Genomic DNA, 21,753 nt, shown 5'->3' on the forward strand with positions numbered 1-21,753 from the left:
ATAATTCCACTGTTATTCAAAATACCTCTATCAGAGAACAGAAGTTTAGTGCCTTGTTGTAAAGATGTACTTTATTCTAATTGCTTCTTGGAATTTTGATTTCATATTGTATAATCACAAGTTTGACATTCCATTAAGTTTGCAATTCCATTAACTTTTTAAAGGGAATTATTAAGGTGCAAGTAATATCGTTCACAAAGCTCTTCCACGGGGTTCCTTTGATTGTCCATTTCTAAATTCTGTAGAAATACTCTGGATCCCATTAAAGCAATATTCACATGCAACTATTGCTATCCATGTGTTCAATCTGTTTGCAAACTAAGTGGAAACTTGCATCTTCACTGATGACATTATACAGCTGGTTCTCTGAAAGGACCTATGCATTTAATCTCATTTCTTCCTTTTCCCTGTATCCTTCTAAAATGTTCTTTTACATCTATTTCCATTTTAAAAGCTATTATGGATTCTATTATCATCATTAATTCTGATTGAACATTCGATCCACTAATAATCTTCTGCATAATAGAATGTATTAATGACCTCTCCTTATAGGTCCACAGAAGAGTAAAAATGTATTTCCCTGTTCCCATTAGCAGAACATAGAACACTACTTTTGGTGATATTGAGTGCCTCTTCTTTAACTTTTCAGTTCCAATGAAAAGAACCCCCCCCCCCACCCACCAGATTTTCTTATTTCTTACAATTAAAAAAAGTGCTCCATCTTGATCAGCATTCTATGTGTATGCTCTGGGCTCAGAAGGAATATTTCTAGATTACTTATTAAATTTCTACACCATTGCTGATCTGAATTGGACAATAGGGTTGGATTTCCTCTCCTCAGCTGCAGGACTAAACTATTATTTGATGTGGAGGAACTAAAGTCTTACACATGAAGTACTCTGTGCCCCCAGGACTGGTCTTCGCTGGATTACAGGTATGAATTCAAGTAACTCCTTACCTCTCTCATCATTTCCTGTATAGTATGAAGCCACGTTATACTTTTTTCAGTTTTAAGGATATTTTGGAACAAAAAAAATTCAGGCATATACTGCTGAAGGTTTCACCTTTATTATATTACTATTGTAATTTGAGGCCTTTAATGTACAAAAAAACTTCACAGAAATATTTCCTATAATGGAGTAATACTTTCATTAAATTATATTTATGCAACATGAAAATGAGAAATGTTTGGAAATATACAGTGGGAGAGCATTTGCAACAAAGTACAGGGTTTTATGGTAGATATCTACAGAATGGATTTCTGCACTAGATCAAAGATATCTGCCCACATTATCCTCAGAGTATATGTGAAATGTTTCCCATTTATTTACTATTTCAATTTACTTCAACTTTCTAATGCACTGATATTAAACTAAATTCCATCTCTGTAAAACAATATCCACATAAATATTAAAACATATAATAATGTTTAATGATTTTTTTTAGGTCTATTCATACAGGTTTCTATAAAATCATTTAAACAAGGGCACTGTAATAAAACTAGTCTATTTCTTACTTCATGGCTGTGATCTGTTTATGGAGGCAGGCAATAGAGGTTGGGAGGGAGCAGAACAAAGGCTATTCTCAGTTAATATTGACCTATACAGTGAAGATTATATTGAGGTTAGAGTAATGAGTACAATGAAGCCCACTCCTGCCTTTCAACCTCCTTTCCAAATTACAAGATGTTCCCATTCATAAAATTCAAATTTTCACAGGTTTAGAACTGTATCTTGGACAGTGGTGCAAGTTGAGGAATAAGAGATTGACTACCCATGATAGCAACCTCTGATTATTTAATTCCACTGCAGACAGTGGAATTAAATATCAGGTTCTGTTTTACCCTCAGCTGAGAATAATAACTTTGTGCAATTGGCAAAGAAAATTTTCTACCCTCTCTCATTCACGGATAACTGAAGCTTTCCTGATAGATTTGTGGTCTAAAATAACTAAGTCCTGTGAGAATTTTCCATTGTGGTTCACAGTGGACTGTTTGCCATCAAAACTCCACAGTGTACCTGAAGTGGAAACAAGGAAGGAACAAACAAGCTGTGTCACAGCGTACCCAAACATTGTTAAACAGAACAAAAAATTACCTTGTTTCTGATCTACAGGATGTATAACTGGTTTCAAGAGAGGATCCCCATAGACTCATTTGTAATGGCCAAGTCAGAGGCAGAGCTTCTGCACTCAATTTTACAAGTCTTAATTTTTTTTTGATAACCAAAGTTTTATAATGTAAGCTTTCACAATAAGTGGTAGAGGGAGAGAGTAAGAAAGTAGTATTGAAATAGGTGACCTGCCAACACTGAATGGCAGAACAGGCTCAAAGGACTGCATGGCCAGTTCTTGCTCCTATTTTCAATGTTTCTACTTTTCTCTATTTACAGTGAAAGTAAGGTGAAGATTAACCCAGGTTTAATTAGGACATCAATTTTGCATTGTAACCATTGCTTTTGATGGCTGGAACAAATTTTTGCTGCCTTTGCATACCTGAACATGTGCAAAATATAGTATCTTTCCATCAGAATGCTGTGAATGTGTAGTGGAATAACAATATGTAATACTTAATGTGCAATGAACAATAATCTAATTTTCTCTTTATTTAAGTGAAGAAAGGAAAAGGGAAGAGTGCCAATGGGGATAATCTCAAAATAAGAGATTGACAAAATTGAGATGAGAAGTAATTTTCTTCTCCCAGAGATGTGAATCTTTAGAATTTTCTACCCCAGAAAGATGTAAGAGGCTCAGTCATTAAGTATATTCAAAGCTGGAGAAAATAGATCTTCAGACTATCGGGGAAACAAGCTTATAGGGAATATGTATGCCGAAGCACAGATAATATTGCATAGCGGCTAAGCTCAAGTAACCATGATCTGTTCCTTCTAACGGGTTAGTATACATACTTGTAAGTCCACGTATAGAAATCAAAGCATTACAGAGGTATTGGAATATTATTGCAAAATGTGCATCAGGTTCTTTTATAACATTTATGTACCTGGGACTAATCTGAGTTGGGCTCCACTATACCGGCATTCATTCAATATCTACATCACTGCCATCACTAGCATTTTCGCAAGCAGTGAACTCCTTTTCTGGCAAAAGGCCATATTCATTTAGAAAGGTTTCAACATCCACCGCAAAGAATTCTTCACCCAGCTGCTCGGTAATGTGAAGGAAGTTGCCAATTAGCTCTCCTGCCTTGTACACTAGTAACGCTGGTAGAATATGATCAGAGAATCGGTCACTAGCTCCAGTGTTGGAGGCCTTTATTTTACAGAACTTAACCAAGGGATATTCCAAAGCAAGGCATGTTAAGCAGTTGATCAAGGACTCGCATCCCTTCACTCCATCCTCGTAAACGTTCACCATCACGGTGGTTTTTTTCAATTCCTTTTCAATCACTTCCAAGAATTGCTCCCCATTCTCAAGCTCATAAACTACACCAAACTGAGGGCCAAAGCTTAGTTGCTGGTGCATCTCCCGCATGCATTGCTTGCGGTACTTACGAAGACAAGTCTCATCTTCCTCATCCTGAATCATTTCATATTCCTGTACACTCATCTGTTTCAGAAGGATAAAAAGAAAAAAAAAATTAAGCTTTGGAACAGAATGTTAATTTATCATGGGTAGACATAAATTATTGTGAATTGCCTAAAGCATCAGTATCATTCAAGAATAAAAGATAGGACCTTAATCTAATTGCTTTGGTAATGACTTGCTTATTCTTAAATTTCAAATTATTTCCTGGATTTTCATTTGTAAAATGTCTGCCTTGCCTTTAATATAACAATATGTATTTACCATTTTTGATTCCAGATTCTATTTAATTCCTTGTTTGTGGCATTTTCCTTGTATGGTGTTGCTTACCCTTTTAAAGATATCCCATTTTTTCTCTATCTTTGTTTATCAAAAAAATTCTTGAGTTTTATCTCCTTTATTCCAACCTGATTTTAGTTTTTAAAGTGGTGAGAGACTTAAAGATGTTTTGTGTTCAGAGGGACATAGGTGTCCCTTTCTATGAATTACTGAAAATTAACAGTGAGATTAAGTGAGCAGTTAGGAAGGTAAACTGTATATAGGCCTGCAAGGTAAGAGGATTTTGGTGCAAGAGTAGAGACATATTGCACTAAGGTTGTGCCTTGATGAGACAACATTGGAATATTTGTATACAAGCTTAGCTTCCCTATCCATTGAAGAATATACTTCTAACAGGAGTGTTTTGTTGCCCAGGCTGAATCCTTGAATGGAAGATTTGTTGTATGAGGACAGATTAAGTGGGCCTATACTTTTAGTTTCAAAGAACAAGAGGTGATCTCATTGAACAATACAAAGTTCTTACAGTGTATGTGAGGGTAGATGTGAACTTACTTATTTCCTCTGGCAAAATTGTATAGAACAAAGGCACCCATTTAGGGCAGGGTTGAAAAGAAATTTCTTCACCCAGACGAGAGTGAATCTTTGTAAATCACCACTCCAGAAGGCTGTGGGGGCTCAGTCACTGAACATACTTATGGCAGAGATTGATAGATTTTTAGATATTAAGGGAATCAGAGGACCTAAGGTTAATACAGGAAAGTGCTGCCAGTGTAAAAGATCTGCCATGATCTTATTAAAATGCCAGAGCAGACAAGAGGGGTTAAATGGCGGTTCTGTTCCTTATGTTCTTCTTATAAATTTGTTCTTTTTATATCAGTTACATTAGTGTTTTACATCTCTTGGTGTTTGTTCTGATGATTTTATTCATCCTAATCTTGAACCTCACTATGCTATGATCAACAAATAGCTCTGCTGATTTTAATTCTCCCGTCTATTTTGACTTATTATCCATTATTGTATTCAGGAATGATTCTTTTGTTGGACCTTACATAGTGAGTGAGAAAAGAAACCCCAAGAAAACAAAATTCTCATTTCTCCTTTTGCTATTTCTTCCTGTTGTTTTATTTTGGGATAGTTGAAATTTCTCATGATTATAATTCTATATCTGGTGTTCTGTATTTCCATATTTCCCCAAGACATTGTAAGAGATCATTCCAGGTCATCAAGTCCACACTGGCTGACAGAGCAATTCCATTCCCCACTCCCCCCCTCATCCTACCACTCACCTTCTCACTAGGAGTAATTTACAGTGGCTAATTAACCTAGTAACCTCCATGTCTTTGGGATGTGAAAGAAAACCGGAGCACCCGGAGGGAATAAACGGTCATGGGAAAAACATGCAAACTCCACACGGCACTTGAGGTCAGGATTGAACCCAGGTCACTACGGGTTTACCTCCATATTTCTTCCTCCAAAGCCCTTCCTGTTGTCTGCATGATTCCTCTATTAAGGTGACAGAGCTTTCATACGTAATTAATATAGATTCCTTTTATTCTGATTGCCATTATGTTGTAATTGACATTGGTACTCTCTCCCATCCTCTACATTCTCTTCGAAATATATTGCATTTTGCAATTTTTTTTTGCTAAACTAGTTCTCTACTTCTACAAATCATCATGTTCAATTCATCCAATTTTTTTTCAATTTCTTTCTTGTTTTTGCTCACCTTTCGACTGAATTTCTTTCGACTGTCTTTGTCCTCCTTACTGAAAGAGCGGTATGGTGATGACAGTTGTCTAAGGAGTTGCTTTTTATCTGAAGAAGATTCATGGTCCTCGCTCTCTAGTTTAAACTTTCTCCAGTCATTGATCACTCCTTTTGGACCTAGAAATACAACTATTTTAATGCTGCTTTTGCCAGACACATGCACATTACTGAATAACACTGCTCCAACGTAACTGCACATAAAATTTTATGGCACAGGAACAAGGCATTTGGCCCAGCATTGAGAGTAGCACAACAGTGCAGCAGCTAATGATGCTGTTACTCAACTCCTTGGTTCGAGCCTGACCTTGGGTGCTACCTCTGCTTAATTGGCTATTGTAAATTACCCCTCGAGTACGTGTGTGGCAGGAGAATCAGGGAGAGAGTTGATGGACATCTGAGAGAGAAAAAAGGTTGCCGAGAAATGGGCAGATGAAAATGCTAATATAAGCATGTTCGTCAGCTTTAACCTCTAAAACGTACGTGGTGACCTTGAATATAGATGGTATAAACCTGGCTTTGAAAAGGAATTGGACACTAAATATTCCTGTTTAGGAATTCAGGTGTTGTGGACAGATAGGAAAGGTAAAAAGCAAGAGTCGGGGTGGTGGGCAGTTGTTGGTTGAAGAGAATATTTTCAAAACCTAGAAACTGGAATCCATTAGCAGCTGTTTAGCTACAATATTGAGCATAAATGCAATTTTATCTTGAGTTACATTGGGCTAGTGATCATTTTCAGGTGAAACTGCACCCATCAGGAAATTGGTCCATTCACTGTAGCACAGCAGATGTTTTCTCAATATACCTAATAACATCACAATGTGAGGAACTGCATGTATCCTCTCTTTCTGATATAAATTGGGGCTTTTGGGTATGGCTTATGACCTCTGAACGCTCATGGAAAATCTAATGTCATTCTGTGCAAAATTGCTCTGAGATATAAGTGAGCATTAGTTCTGTATCTCATACATGTATGATACACCAAAAGAGGGTGAAATCCAATTTCTAGGCGAGAGCATCCCAGAGGAATCAACTCTAGAATCTATTCAGTTACAGATGTGAAACGCAATTTGGAGTATCCTTTAGGTTGCCACTAATAAGGAGGATGCAGAGGAGCGAATTTTCAGGAAAACAGAAATAATGCAAACACACAGTAGTAGTGGGGACTTCCAATATAGACTGGGATAATAATAATGTTAAGAACAAAGAGGGGAGAATTTTTTTAAAAACATTCAGAAGAACTTTCTTAATCACTACATTCCTAGCCCAGCAGGGAAGTATCATTAGTCTTTTGGAGAAAGAGGCAGGCGAAGTGGAGCAAAAATATTAGGACACAGCAACTATAGTTATGCAAATAGATATGAACCACTATAACCTAAAATTAGTCAATTACAGGAGGGCCATTTTCAATAGGATGAGGACAGATCTGGCCCACTTCATCCATGCCAACTATGATGTCCATCTACATTAATCCCATTTGACAGAATTAAGCCCATATCTGTCTAGTCCTATCCTAACAAAGTATTTGTCCAAATGCCTTTTAATTGTTGTAACTGTATCTACTATCAGTTCCTCCCTCTGGCAGCTTGTTCCATATAACCACCACCCTCTGTGTGGAAAAAGCTACCCCTCAGATCTCCTTTAAATTTCTCACCTCTCACCATAAACCTGTGCCCTCAATCTAGTCTCCCCTGGAAAAATGACTGACTATCCTCCCCATCTATGTCCTTCATAATTTTTATAAATCTCTATAAGATCACCCCTCAGCTTCCAATGTTCCAGTGAGAATAAGCCCAACCTAGCCAACCTCTCCTTATAACCTCAACCCTCCATTCCAGGCAACATGCTGGTGAATGTCCTCTGCACTCTCTCTGTTGCTACCATATCCTTCCTTTAGGGTGGTGACCAGAAAGGATACAATGGGACATAGATCAGTTGGAAAGTTGGGCAGAGCCATGCAGAGTGGCAGATGGAATTTAATCTAGACAAGTGAGAGGTAAAGTTTGTGACTCCATGATGCCCACCTACATTAATCCCATTTGACAGAATTAAGCCCATCCACCTGTGTGTCTATATTCAGGGAGCTATCGACTTGCACTTTAAGGCCTCTCTGTACATCAATGCTCCTGAGGTGAAGTCCCTGCTGTTTACTGTATATTGCCTGTTAGTATTTGGAGTCACAAAACTTTACCTCTCACTTGTCTAGATTAAATTCCATCTGCCACTCTGCACGGCTCTGCCCAACTTTCCAACTGATCTATGTCCCATTGTATCCTTTCACAATCTGCTTCACTATCTACTACTCCACCAATTTTTTCTTCATCAGCAAACTTAGTAATCAGTCCACCTACGTTCTCTTCCAAGTCATTAATATCTATATGACAAACATTGATGGTCTCAGCAGCAGTTCCTGTGGTACACCACTGGTTACAGGCTTCTAGTCAGAAAAACACCTCCTGACCTCTACCCACTGCCTCCTATCACCAGGCCAAATTTAGATCCAGTCTGCCAACACGCCTTGGATCCCATGTGCCCTAACCTTCTGCACCAGCCTACCATACAGGACTTTGTCAAAAGCCTTGCTAAAGTCAACATCTAACACGCTTCATCAATATGCTCAGTTACCTCTTCAAAATATCAAATCAGATTTGTGAGACAGAATTTTGCCAGCACAGAACCATGTTGACTTCTCCTAATCAGCCGCTGCCTTTCCAGGTGAACACAAATCCTGTTCCTTTGGAATTTTTCCAATATTTTCTCTTAATGAAGCAAGGCTCACCAGCCTATAGGTTCCTGGCTTATCCATCCTGCCCTTTTGAACAAAGGGACAACATTAACTATGCTCCATTCTTTGGTACTTCATCTGTGGCTAACATAAATGCAAAACTCTCCATCAGAGCCCCAGCAATCACCTCCCTTGCTTCCTATAGCATCCTGTGATAGATCCCATGAGGGATTTATCTACCTAAATGTGGGCCAATATTACTAACACTTCCTCCTTCCTGATACAGTCGTGGTCCAGAGTATCAGTGTACCCCTCCCATAACTCCACATCGTTCTCTCTGGTGAATACCAATGAGAAGTATTCATTTAGGACCTGCTCATATTCCCCTGGCTTCACACATAGATTGTTCCCTGAGAGGACCTACATTTTCCTTTGCTACCCACTTCTAATATATTTATAAAAAGCTTTAGGAGTCTCCTTTATCCTACTTGCCAAGGTCATTTTTTGGCCCTTCTGGCCCTCCTAATTTCTTTCTGTATCTTCTATAAAGGACTCATTCGAAACCAATTTCCTATACCTGACATACAGTTCCTCCTTTTCCCTAATGAAATCTTCAATATCCTTTGATATCCAATATTCCCTAATCTTAGCATCTTTTCTTCTTACCCCTACTGAGACAATGCTGACTCTGAACTCTTACTAACTCAAACTTAAACACCTCCCACTTATTAGATGTTGTTTTCCTGTCTAGCAGCTGCTCCCAATCTACTTCTGCCAGCTTCTGTCTTACACTATTGAAATCCATCTTCCCCCCAGTTTAGGGCTTTATCTCGGGGACCAACCTTATTTTTTCCATGACTAGCCTGACTGTTTCCAAAGGGTTCCTCCACAGACACTTCAATCTCTTGCTCATACTCATTCTGTCAATAAGGTCAAGTACAGTCCCCTCCATACTCCGTGGTAGAACTCTATATATACTCTTCAAAAAAAAACCCTCTTGGATGCCTTTACGAATTCCACCCCTCTTAAGCCCCTTGCATTAAGGCCATTCCAGTCAATACTGGGAAAGTTAAAATCCCCCATTACTACCACCTTATTGCTTTTACACCCTGTTGTGATCTGCCTACATATCTGTTCTTCCAATTCCCGCTGACTATTGAGAGGCCTGTTGTATAACCCCATCAATGTGATGCCCCCTTATTCTTAGGTTCAATACATATAGCCTCATTGGCCGATCCCTCCAGAATATCCACCCTGAGTAGTGCCATAATGCCTTTCCCTTTTGCAGCCCCGCCCCCCCCCCCCCCTTCAAGTCATACCTGAAATATCCTGGAAATTTGATCTGCCAGTCCTGCCCTTCCCTGAATCACGCATCCATTATCACAACAACACAGAACACATCAGATATACATGGCTGCATTTCCAAGTTTTTGGCAACACAAAACCTCCAATTACAGTAAACCGAGGGTAACAATAGACTACTTGGAGAAACAGACAGGCTGGTGGAATATGCGGATGAAACTTACCACACAAAATTCTAAAATGTTAAGATTTGATAGGAAGGATGAGGAACGGCAATGTAGTTTAGAGGAACTCGATTCTAAAGGCGATGCAGAGAGGTACAGAGAGATCAAGATATGGAGTAAATTATTGAAAGGTTGAGAAAGCATACAGGAATACCATTGCTATGAAATCTAGGGAAGGAATGAGTACAGAGCTACTCAATATTAGGGTAAACATCTGGTTATCAGTTAGTTATAATTTTCTTCATACAGTATTTTGTGTTGACAGTATTTTAGTTTATTTCTACATTCTTCAGATAATATCCATATGGAATTCATGGCACTTTTATAACAAAGGAGATCACGTGAGAGGGTTGATGAAGTCAGTACATGAAATTCACTAACAGGTTTTTTGTTCATTGCCCTGGTACTCCTGAGTCCAGTGAAGTGATAACCTCCTCTATGAGAGACCAAAACTCACCTACATGAATAGGCTGAAACGTGGATGTCAAAGATATCTAAGGTAAAAGTAATCAAAAGAAGCCCTCATTTATAAATCTCTCCTCTGAAACTAAAAATAAAGGAAAGCTCACAGTAGATCAGCTTTTGATTTGTACTTCCCATGTATTTGGCCCCAGTGATGCAGTTCAAATTTTAAAAAAACTCAACTATTTCAGTATAATTCTTGATGACTTTTGGTACATTCCCCATACACACTCCAAATTTATTAGATTACCTGTATTAGAAGCTGATAATTCAAGATTTCCTTCAGATTCCACATCTTCATCCCAGCTTTGTCCACGGTTCATTTCTAGGACAGGTTGCTCAATGAAAAGGTATCTGAAAATCTGTCAATCACAATACAAGGTCAATTATGTGTATCGGTATTAATGTGACAGATTACAAATTATTATGTAATGTTTCTTCATAAAGTGCTGTAACTTAAGACTGTTGTTTGAACCTTTAAAAATAATATAAGAAAGTTTTCCGGAGAAAGCTAGGACCTTCTAATAGTTGGTATTGAAATTCCAGTTCACGGGTTTCATTTGAATACTTCCTCAATATTTTCAATTTTTGGCCACGTCTGAGAGGAGCAGTGTCAGTGGGACAGAGGAGGTGGGAAAAATTAGAAAACAAGCCTACTCCTGGAACCACTGAGGTCAATAAAAGGGTGGATGCGAGTTTGGACTAATTTACTCTTCCTGTTGAGGCACCAAACTTGGTATTTTAGGCTGGGCTTCCTTTGCCAGTGGTGGCCAATGATCAAAAACATTTATGGGACACAAACTTGTAAACAAATGCATTCCATCCATGCTTACCAATGGTGCTCTATCGCTAATGCAGCCACTGCTGTCGGAACAACTTGGTTCCAGGCTCCTTTATCAACATCAAAGCATTTTCCTTCAGCTGGTGGCTCCTGCGTCCTCTCAGCAAATACATGGACTAATTTTGTACTCAGAAACTGACATCTGCACAAATAAACATGCCCTCTGGACCTTTTCATTTGCCAAGACAGGGCCTAAGCAATGCATGTCTGGGTGTCCATTTATCATGCTATAGGAGATGAGACTGAGCCCAAGGTTCGATCCTGCACTGTGACCTCATCAACAGTTTCCAGCCTCAAGCTGTGGACTAGACCATGCTTTATGTTGACTCCAGCCAACAGGTCTATACCACCATTGGGCAACTGAGAATGAATGAATGAATGGATGTGAAAAATAAATTTACAAAAAACAATTGCTGTTTGTTTGCTTGCTTGCTTGGGCACTTGTGGTTGGGGATAATGGATTGGACAGATAGCATTGTTTTCCAGGTGGGTCATGCCCTACTGGCCCCAGTAATTGGTTGCCACTGCCCTTAATAATTTTTACATGCATTGAATTCATTCAAGATAGGGAACTTCTGCCAGGTCCCACAGTGTGCAGTTGATTCTTCATCTTCCTTAACATGGCAGCAAGCCACTCAATTATATAAACAATCACTCTGTATTCAAAGGAAAGAGCATTCCAGCATAACTAGAGACAGGCGATAAACAGGACCTTGGTAGTAATTCCCAGGATCAACTAAAAATGAAAAATAGTGAGTGAATGAAAACTAAAAAAACTTTCAATACTGGAAATCTGAAATGAAAACCAAAAATGCTGAAAACACTCAGCAGGTCAGGCAGCATCTGTGGAAAGAGAAACAGAGTTAACCTTTCAGGTGGAAGACTCATCATCAGAACATCACAGGTCTTCGTTCTGAAATGTAATCTGATCTTCTTTCTGCAGATGCTGCCTGACATAGTGAATGGAGCCTTGGTTACTTGGAGGAAAAGCATGGAAAGCAACTTAATCGCAGCTGAGGAAATGTTCAGAAGAACAATGACTCAGTAACACATAAAGCAATGAGGAAAGTAGAATGTGTTTGCCCTCTTGTGGTTACTGACAACCATAACAAGCATTTAAAATATGCTGTACTTTTACGAACATATGAATAATTACAGAAATTTTCCAAAGGAACAGGGTATTCAGGATAAAGGGACTTCCCTGGCATAAAAGCTCACAGGTGCTTCCTCCCTCTGTAACCAGCCAGCATAAACTTACTATTTCCGGGACCTCACTTGTGGCTAGAGAGAAAATGAAGATCTTGGTCAGGGCCCCAGCAATCTCATCTCTTGCCTCTCTCAATAACCTGGTGTATATCCCATCAGGCCGTGGGGACTTATCCACCTTAATGTCCTTAACCCAACACTACCTCCTTTATTTCAAAATACACCAGCGTATCAGCATGCTTCACACTGGTCTTACTTTCCTCCACGTCCTTGTCCTTTATTAAGGACAAGGACGTGGAGGAAAGTAAGACCAGTGTGAAGCATGCTGATACGCTGGTGAAATACTGATGCAAAGTATTCATTTAGGAGCTTGCCCACATCCTCCAGTCCAAGCACAAGTTCTTTCCTTTATCCTTGAGTGATCCAACCCTCTCCTTCATTAGTCCTCTTGCTCTTGATGTATGTATAGAATGCCTTAGGATTCTCTTTAATCCTACTTGCCAGGACTTTTCATGGGCTCTTTTCTAGTTTCTTTATTATCCTCAAGGGCTCTGTTTGATTTTAGCTTCCTAAACCTTACAAACACTTCATATTACATACACTTACATATGCAATACTGCACCTTCTCTTAGGCAATGATGCAAAGCAGGTAACTGAAGTGGCAGTCAGAGAGCACTCTGGCTCTTGCGACCATAATTCTATTAGTTTTAAAATAGTGATGGAAAAGGATAGGACCAGTCCTCAGGTTAAGGTACTAAACTGGACGGGGGCTAATTTTGGGGGTATTAACAGAGCTCGATTAGGTGGACCTGTTTGAAGGGAAAGGAATGAATGACGAGTGGAAGATTTTTAAAAATGTGATATCAAGAGTCCAGGTGCAGCATGTTCCTGTTAGAAGGGTAAACCTGGCAAGTTTAGGGAACTTTGACGAGAGATATTAAGGCTCTGGTCAAGAAAAAGAAGGAAACATACATTGGGTTTAGGAGGTCGGGGACGAGTGAATCCCTTGATGGCTATAAAAAATATTAAGAATAGAGAGGGTATGAGATGGATCTGGCAGGTAGGGTTAGGGAAAATCCCAAGAGGTTCTATTAGCTATATTAAGGGTTAAAGGGTGGCTGGGGAGAGAGTAGGTCCCCTTAGAGATCAGCAGGGCCGCCTATGTCTTGAACTGCAGGAGATGGGTGGCATTTTTAATGAATATTTCTCCTCAGTGTTTACTGATGAGAGATAAAGGAAGCAAGTGGAGCTGTTTTGGAGAACATTCATATTACCAGAGAGGAGGTATTTGCAGCCTTACAGTGCAGTAAGGTGAATAAATCCTTAGGGCCTGATCGAGTGTATCCTCAGACTTTGTGGGAGACTAGAGAAATTGCAGAGGCCCTTGCGGAGATATTTGCTTCTTCGTTCACCACTGGTGAAGTTCCCGGAGACTGAAAGGTGGCTAATTTTGTTCTGTTGTTTAAGAAGGGTAGCAAGGATAAGGCAGGGAACTACAAGCCAGTCAGCCTGATATCAGTAGTGGGGAAGTTACTGGAGGGAATTCTCAAGGTCAGGATCTACCAGCATTGGATGGACAGAGTCTGATTACAAGGAGTCAGCATAGCTTTGTGCGTGGAAAGTTGTGTTTGACGAACCTTTTAGAGTTTTTTGAAGAGGTAACCAACGAGTAGGGCAGTGGATGTTGTCTATTTGGACTTTGGCAAGGTCTTCGACAGGGTCCCACATGATAGGCTGGTCTGGAAGGTTAGGTCCCATGGAATCCAGTGAGAGTTGGTTAGATGGATTCAAAATTGACTCGGAGGTAGGAAGCAGAGGGAGGTGGTTAAAGGTTGTTTCTCGGAATGGAGACCAGTGATTAGTGGTGTGCCGCAGGGGTCAGTGTTGGGACCCTTGTCACTTGTTATTTATATAAATGATTTGGATGCAAATGCAATGCACAAGTAAGTTTGTGGATGACACAAAATTAGGTGGTGGTGTTGATAATGAAGAAGATTATCGTAGATCTTGATCAGCTAGGGAAAGTGGGCCGCGGAGTGGCAAATGGATTACAATTCAGTTAAGTGTGAGATGAAGTATTCTGGAAAGTCAAACCAGCACAGGACTTATACAATGAATGGTAGGGCACTAGGGAGTGTAATGGAACAGAGAGGTCCAGGAGTACAAGTGCATAGTCCTTTGAAAGCAGCATCACAGGTAGTCAGGGTGGTGGAAAAGGCATTTAGCACTCTGCCCTTCATCAGGACATTGAGTATAGGAGTTGGGACATTATGTTTCTGTTAGATAAGTCATTGGTGAGGCTGCACTTGGAGTACTTTGTACAGTTTTGGTCACCATGTTATAAGGAAAGTCATGGTTAAACTGGAAAGAGTGCAGAAAAGATGTACAAGGATGTTGCTAAGACCAGAGGGCCTGAGTTATAAGGAAGGGTTGGCCAGGCTAGGTCTTTATTCCTTGGAGCGTAGGAGAATGAGGGGTGACCTTAGAGGTTTATAAAATCATGAGGGACATAGACCAGGTGGATGGTAGCAGTCCTTTCCCCAGGGTAGGGGAGTCCAAAACTAGGGTCACAGATTAAGGGTGAGAGGGAAAAGATTTAATAGGGACCTGAGGGGCAACTTTTTATGCAGAGGGTGGTGAGTATATGAAATGAGCTGCCAGAGGAAGTGGTTGAGGCAGGTACAACAGTATCATTTAAGAAGCATTTGGATAGGTACATGCAGGGGCAGGGCTTAGACAGATATGGGCTGAATGCAGGAAATTGGAACTAGATGGGTGGGCACCACGGTTGGCATGGACTCATTGGGCCGAAGGGCCTGTATCCATGCTGTACTGCTCTATGACTCAACACTTCCATTTCCTTCGTGACTAAATTCACCACCTCTCTTGTAATCCAAGGATCCCTTACCTTGCCACCCTTGTCCTTCCCTCTTACTGGAATATACCTGTCCTGTACTCTGTGCAGTTGGTCTTTTAAACACCCTCCACATGTCAGATGTGGACTTGCCCAAAAACAGCTAGTCCCAATTAACTCTTCCTCATTTCTGGCTGATACTCCTGTAATTTGCACTGCTCCAATTTAATACTCTCCCGCAAGGTCCATACTTATCCTTATCTATAGCTATCTTAGAACTTAAGGAATTGGGGTCACTGTTCCCTGTTCTCCCACTGAAAGGTCAGACACATGGCCAGACTCATTTCCCAACACCAGGTCCGGTGTGGCCCCAGCTCTCATTGGACTATCTACATACTGATTCAAGAAACCTTCTTGGGTGCAGCAAACAAATTCTGCCCCATTTAAACCTCTTGACTAAGGAGATCCCAGTCTATATTACGGAAGTTGGAAGTCACCCATGACAACCACCCTGTTGTTTTTACACCTTTCCCTAATCTGTCTGCATATCTGTCCCTCAATGTCTCAGTGGCTATTGGGGGTCTGTAGTATAATCCCATCAGAGTGATTGCACCTTTCTTATTTTTGAGTTCTTCCCATATAGACTTAGTGGATGAGCCCTCCATCACGTCCCCTTTGAGTGCAGCTGTGATATTGTCCCTGATTGATAGTGCAACTCCTCCCCCCGCCCCCCTCCTTTTACCTCCCTCTCTATCTTTTCTAAAACATTGAAACCCTGGAACACTAAACATCCAGTCCTGTCCCTATAAGGTACGATATAAATGTAAGTTATCTTTCATTTAATACCCATTACACCAACAGGTGCAAGCAGAATCCTGCACAATTAGGACTGATTACTTAACGCTATTAGACCAACAGGAGATAAGCTGGAAAATCACTTGTGACATCAGGAGCATCATATAGGTCAGTCTATCCAGTTATCCTGGTATTAGGTTAAATGTGCTTATTCTTGTCGTCTTCACTGCTGGCAAGATGTGGGCCAGCGTGAATTTATCTTTAGATGCTAAATCTTATTAGAATTTTGCAGCTTCTGGCATGAGCTCTAAAACTTCCACTCAATGTCTTGAATACCAGCAGCACCTGGTATATACCATCCGTAGTATTGATGTCCTTATGTAGTGTGCCATATTCTTGCTGTAGTGCTGCAAAGTAGGCTAACCCTAAGAATTCAGTGCCTAGAGAGTTCACGGTCTTGGCCAGATCATCAAAGGGATCATTTACATCATCCCTGCCAGTCTAGTAGAGCTGTGCCACTACTTTTAATTTGCCTCAAAAAGGTTTTGGGCACAAATTAATGCAACACAATCACTGAAATTATTCTCTTCTCAATCTCAGCACAGTCAGTCAAATAATTCTGGTTGGCTGAAAGTGCCCTGTAACATTAGCCTGGTGCTGGTTAGCAAACATGTGGAGATTATTAGAGGTTGTTCATACATAGATTGCTTTAACTCCAATGATTATTGAGACTATCACTTCATTTCAAAAGGAACAGGATTTGTAAATGAAGACAATTAAAGAAGGCAGGAAAAGGAAAAGAGTGGATCCATCTGAATGACCAACATGTTACTTGTCTACCTTGCTTCTATTTCTATGACAAGTAACACTGACCTGGGGAGACTGTTCTTAAAACTTGTCTTGCATACTATTCGTACAGATTAATTCATTACACAGTGCACTGAGGTAGTACAAGGTAAAACAGTTACAGAATGCAGAATAATGCATAACAGTAACAGAAATTACAGTGCAGGTAGACAATAAGGTGCAAGGTCATAACGAGGTAGATTGTGTCCATCTTATCGTACCAGGGAACCATTGAATAGTCTTATAACAGCCAGGTAGTAAATCAGATCCAGTGTAATTCACCAATGTTTTCAGTCAGAAGTTCAGTTATATATTTTATGAAAATAATAGTTGTATGTGTGGAAGTGGCCTGCAGTTGTGAAATCTTACTGACAAATCACTGCATGACAATTTAGATATAAAGTTCATTGATAGACCTGCTGAATACATTACAGGCATAGTGGCTATTGCAAATTTAACATCAGTGGGTAATCTCATCATTCCCATGACAAAATGCAAATCGCACTGCCTTTTCAACATAATGCTGTGACCTGCCAGCAATAATTTGTATTTATAATAATTAAAACATGTCTGTTTTCTCTTTGAACATTACTTCTGGCAAACATCTTAAATTTTCAATAACGCGATTTGACATTCAAAATGAAAAGTGATTTTGGAGAACAAGACATAGAACAGTACAGCACAGGAACAGGCCCTTCGGATCATGATGTCTGTGCCAACCATGACACCAAATTAAAGTAAATCTCTTCTGCCTGTACATGATCCATATCCCTCCATTCCCTGCGTGTTCATGAGTCTATTTATCATCCTCTTAAATGCCACTATCATATCTGCTTCCACCGCTGCCCCCGGCAGCCCTTCCATGCACCTACCGCTCCCTGCATAAAAATCTTGCCCCACAAATCTCCTTTAAACATTTCCCCTCTCACTTAAATGCATGTCCTCTAGTACTTAGCATTTCTACCCTGGGAAAAAGATTCTGACTGTCTACAATCTATGCCTCTCATAATTTTATGAACCACTATCACGTCTCCCCTCAGCCTCCAACGCTCCAGAGAAAACAACCCAAGTTTGTCTGACCTGTCCTCATAGCTAATACCCTCTAATCCAGGCAGTATCCTGGTGAACCTCTTCTGAACCCTTTCCAAAGCCTCCACATCATTCCTGTAATGGGGTGACTAGAACTGCACACAATACTCCCAAATGCAGCCTAACCAAAGTTTTATATAGCTGCACCATGACTTCCTGACTCTTATACTCAGTGCCCCGACCAATGAAGGCAAGCATGCCATATGCCTTCTTTACTACTCGACTTGTGTACCCACTTTCAGTGAGCTATGGACTTAGACCCCAAGATCCCTCTGTACATCAATACTGTTAAAAGGTCTTGCCCTTAACTGTATACTTTCTATAATTTTTTTTATATATATCTCCATTCAGCCTATCACGTCTGCTCCACCATTTGATTATGGCTGGGTTTTTTTCAACCCCATTTTCCTGTCTTCTTCCTGTTACCTTTAACCCATTTACCAATCTTTTCCCTTACATTTGACCTCCCAAAGTGCAATACCTCACACTAGCTTGGATTAAATTCCATCTTCCATTTCTCCACCCATATCTGTAACTCATCTACATTCCGCTGTATCCTTTGACAACCTTCTTCACTGTCCACAACTCCACCAATCTTTGTGTCATCTGCAAACTTATGTACCCAATGATTTACGTTTTCATCCAAGTCATTCTAAATATTTCACAAACTACAGAGGTTCCAGCACTGATCCCTGTAGAACACCACTGGTCGTGGACCTCCAGCCAGCATAACACCCTTCCACCACTACCCTCTGTCTTCTATGGGCAAGTCAATTCTGAATCCAAACTACCAAGTCACCATAGATTCCATGCACCTTAATCATCTGGATCAGCCTACCATGAGGGACATTGTCAAATGCCTTCTAGAGTCCATGTAGACAACATCCACTGCCCTACTCTCTTCAATCACCTTTATCAACTCTTCAAGAAATTCAATCAAGTTTGTAAGACGTGATCTGCCGGGCACGAAGCCATGCTGATAATTCCTAGTCAGCCCACGTTTTTCCAAATGCACATAAATCCCATCCCAAAGAATCCTCTCCAATGGCTTCCCTGCCACAGATGTGAAGCTCACTGGCCTATCATTTCCAGGATTATTCCTATTTCTCCTCTTCAACAAAGAAACAACATTGGCTACTCTCCAATCCTCCAGGACCTCGCCTGTTAGTGAGGATACAAAGATCTTTGTCAAGGTCCCTGCAATCTCCACTCTTGCTTCTTTCAATAACCTGGGATATATCCCATCAGTCGCTGGGGACTTATCCACCTTGATGCCCTTCAAAAAACCCAGCACCACCTCCTTCTTCATCTGAAAATGCCCTAGCACATTAGCATGCCCCATATTGCTCTCACTATCCTCCGTCCTATTTATGCAAAGTACTCATTTCATACCTCGTCCACATCCTCTGACTCCAAGCAGAAATTCCCTCCTTTGTCCTTGAATGTTTCTACTCTCTCCCTATTTATCCTCTTGTTTTTAATGCAAGTATAAAATGCCTTGGGATTCTCATTAATCCTACTTCCCAAGGACATTTCCCGGCCCCTTTTGGCCCTTCTAATCCCCTGTTTAACTTCTTTCCTGCCTTCTTTCTATTCCTCAGGGGTCCTGTCTGACCTTAGCTTCCTAAACCTTACATATGCTTCCTTTTTCTTTTTTGACTACATTCACAACCTCTCTCATCATCCAAAGTTCCTTTTGCCTTATCATCTTTATTGTTCCTCCTGAACTCTAATCAGTTGGTCTTTAAACAACTCCCACATGTCAGATGTGGACTTGCCCGATAACAGTTATTCCCAATTACCTCCCCATAGTCTAATAATGTTGTAATTTACTTTCCCCAATTTAGTACTTTCCTGCTAGGTCTAGATTTATCCTTATTCATAACTATCTTAAAACTTAAGGAGCTGTGATCACTGTTCCTAAAATGCTCTCCCACTGAAAGGCCTGTCATCTGGCCAGGCTCGTTTCCCTAAAGAAGGTCCAGTACAGTCCCTCCTCTGGTTGGACTACCCATGAACTGTTTCAAGAAACTCTCATGAATGCACCAAAAAAAATCTGCCCCATCAAGCCTTCTCCACTAAGGAAGTCCTAGTCAATACAGGGGAAATTAAAGTCACCCACTACAACAACCCTGTTGCTTTTATATCTTTCCATGATCTGTCTACGTATCTATTCCTCTATCTTGTGCTATTGGGAGGTCTATGGTATAATCCCATCAGTGATTGCACCTTTCTTATTTTTGAGCTCTACCCATTTTGCCTCAGTGGATGAACCCTCCAGTGTGTCCTCTCTGAGTGCAGCTCTGACATTCTCCCTGATTAGTAACCTCTTTTACCTCCCTATCTTATTTAAAACATCAAAACCCAGGAACTGCCAGTCCCGACCAACTAAGTCTCAAGACATTAATGTAAAGTTTATTTTGGAGTTACTTGAAACTAGGAAGGAACAGAAAAATGTGGTGGTCCCAGGAGCAGATGGCAAAAGGGTGGGGTAGGGTGGGGTGGGGTGGGGTGGGGGGGGCGCGTCACTCATTATCAAAGGAATAACTTGGGGAGAAGAAAGAATGAGTACCAATCGAGCAGCAGAAGAGATCTGACAAAGATGTTAGTGGTTGAGAGCTGTGGGAGGCACAAGAAGGTAATCTTCCACTGGTGGAACAAAGTATTCTCTGTATGAGAAGCCCATCCTGAGGCCAAACAAAATGACAAGATCATTCAGCTTCAGATATTGTGGGACTTTGGAAAAAAAAGTATTCGGGTGGAGGCAAAGTGGAAGATTTTGTTGTCGAATATTAAAGAACAGATACCTTTTCTCACCTCACACCTGAGTGTGGACAGACAGTAGCAAAATAAAATGAGAAGCTGGGAAATTGAAAGGTAGGGTGGGCTACCATTACAGCTGATAACGTTTGGAATGAATAGGTGGGGATTTAGTTGTGCTCTTAGATCACATTGGAGGTAAATGCGCCAGTGAGGAGGATCTACTGTTTGGGAAGCTGAATTGACTATCAGAACTGCAGATGTATACTTAAAAAGAGGTAGAATATCTAACTATTTCAAACATCAAATATGGGCCTGGACTTCATCTCCCCCACCCTCACCATCTGGCTCACTTCTTTAAAATTCATTTAATGCCAGAAAGTTTAACCTCACCTTAAACTGAAATGTAAACATCAATTTTCATCTGATGTTGTTTACCCAGTTAACCTAGTAGGGGGCTTGAGAGCCAATCTGACGCATGATTTCTGGATATTTGAACACTGTGATTGATTCAACTTGTTTTTAACTAACAGTTTCTTCTTTAAATTTGTACTTTCAAACTCCACAAAGTTCCAGCACCATTCATGAATATAAAATAGTTGGGCTGTGCAAGAGCAGTTGAAAAGCACTTAGCAGAGACTGTTCTTGAAAAGTCAGAGACAGTATGGATAGCCAAGAAAGGATTGACAGTGAAATTCCTTAAATATAAGGCATGCAGTGCTGATTTATTGTCTTTTTTATTATTTTGTCTATTTGAGTAATCTAAAAGACCTTTGGCAGTAATTTACTGGTTTATTGTTTGTTTGTGTAGCAAGTTAACTTTATATTGTCAACTTTTAAATAAGACTTTAGTGAAATCTCTGGGAAACACAAAATTGTCCACTGCCACAGGTGAATAACCAAAGTCTGCTACCTGATTACCCTGGTAGATCACCAAACATCCATGTCAAGGTTGCAAATTATACAGGTTATGCTGAGTAAGGATGCAGACATGAGCCTGAGCTAAATACTAAAGAAAAGGTGCAAGAAGTTAAGTTTTTCTTAGCAAGCGAGGTCCAGCATGTAA

General features: G+C 40.3%; 1 protein-coding gene across 1 annotated transcript in view; it reads right to left on the reverse strand.

Annotated features, from left to right (window-relative positions):
• Positions 1-1,999: 1,999 nt before the first annotated feature.
• The window catches only part of pdcb (phosducin b), a 71,171-nt gene continuing 51,417 nt past the window's right edge, over positions 2,000-21,753 (reverse strand). Inside the window, exons 2-4 of the mRNA XM_052010725.1 lie at positions 10,547-10,658; positions 5,546-5,703; positions 2,000-3,564 (exon numbers count right to left, since the gene is read on the reverse strand). Coding sequence (XP_051866685.1) covers positions 3,037-3,564; positions 5,546-5,703; positions 10,547-10,619 — 759 coding nt within the window. The 5' untranslated portion in view covers positions 10,620-10,658 and the 3' untranslated portion in view covers positions 2,000-3,036. The remainder of the gene's footprint in view (positions 3,565-5,545; positions 5,704-10,546; positions 10,659-21,753) is intronic.

The sequence above is a fragment of the Pristis pectinata genome, chromosome 3, assembly GCF_009764475.1.
Source record: "Pristis pectinata isolate sPriPec2 chromosome 3, sPriPec2.1.pri, whole genome shotgun sequence".
Lineage (NCBI taxonomy): Eukaryota > Metazoa > Chordata > Chondrichthyes > Rhinopristiformes > Pristidae > Pristis > Pristis pectinata.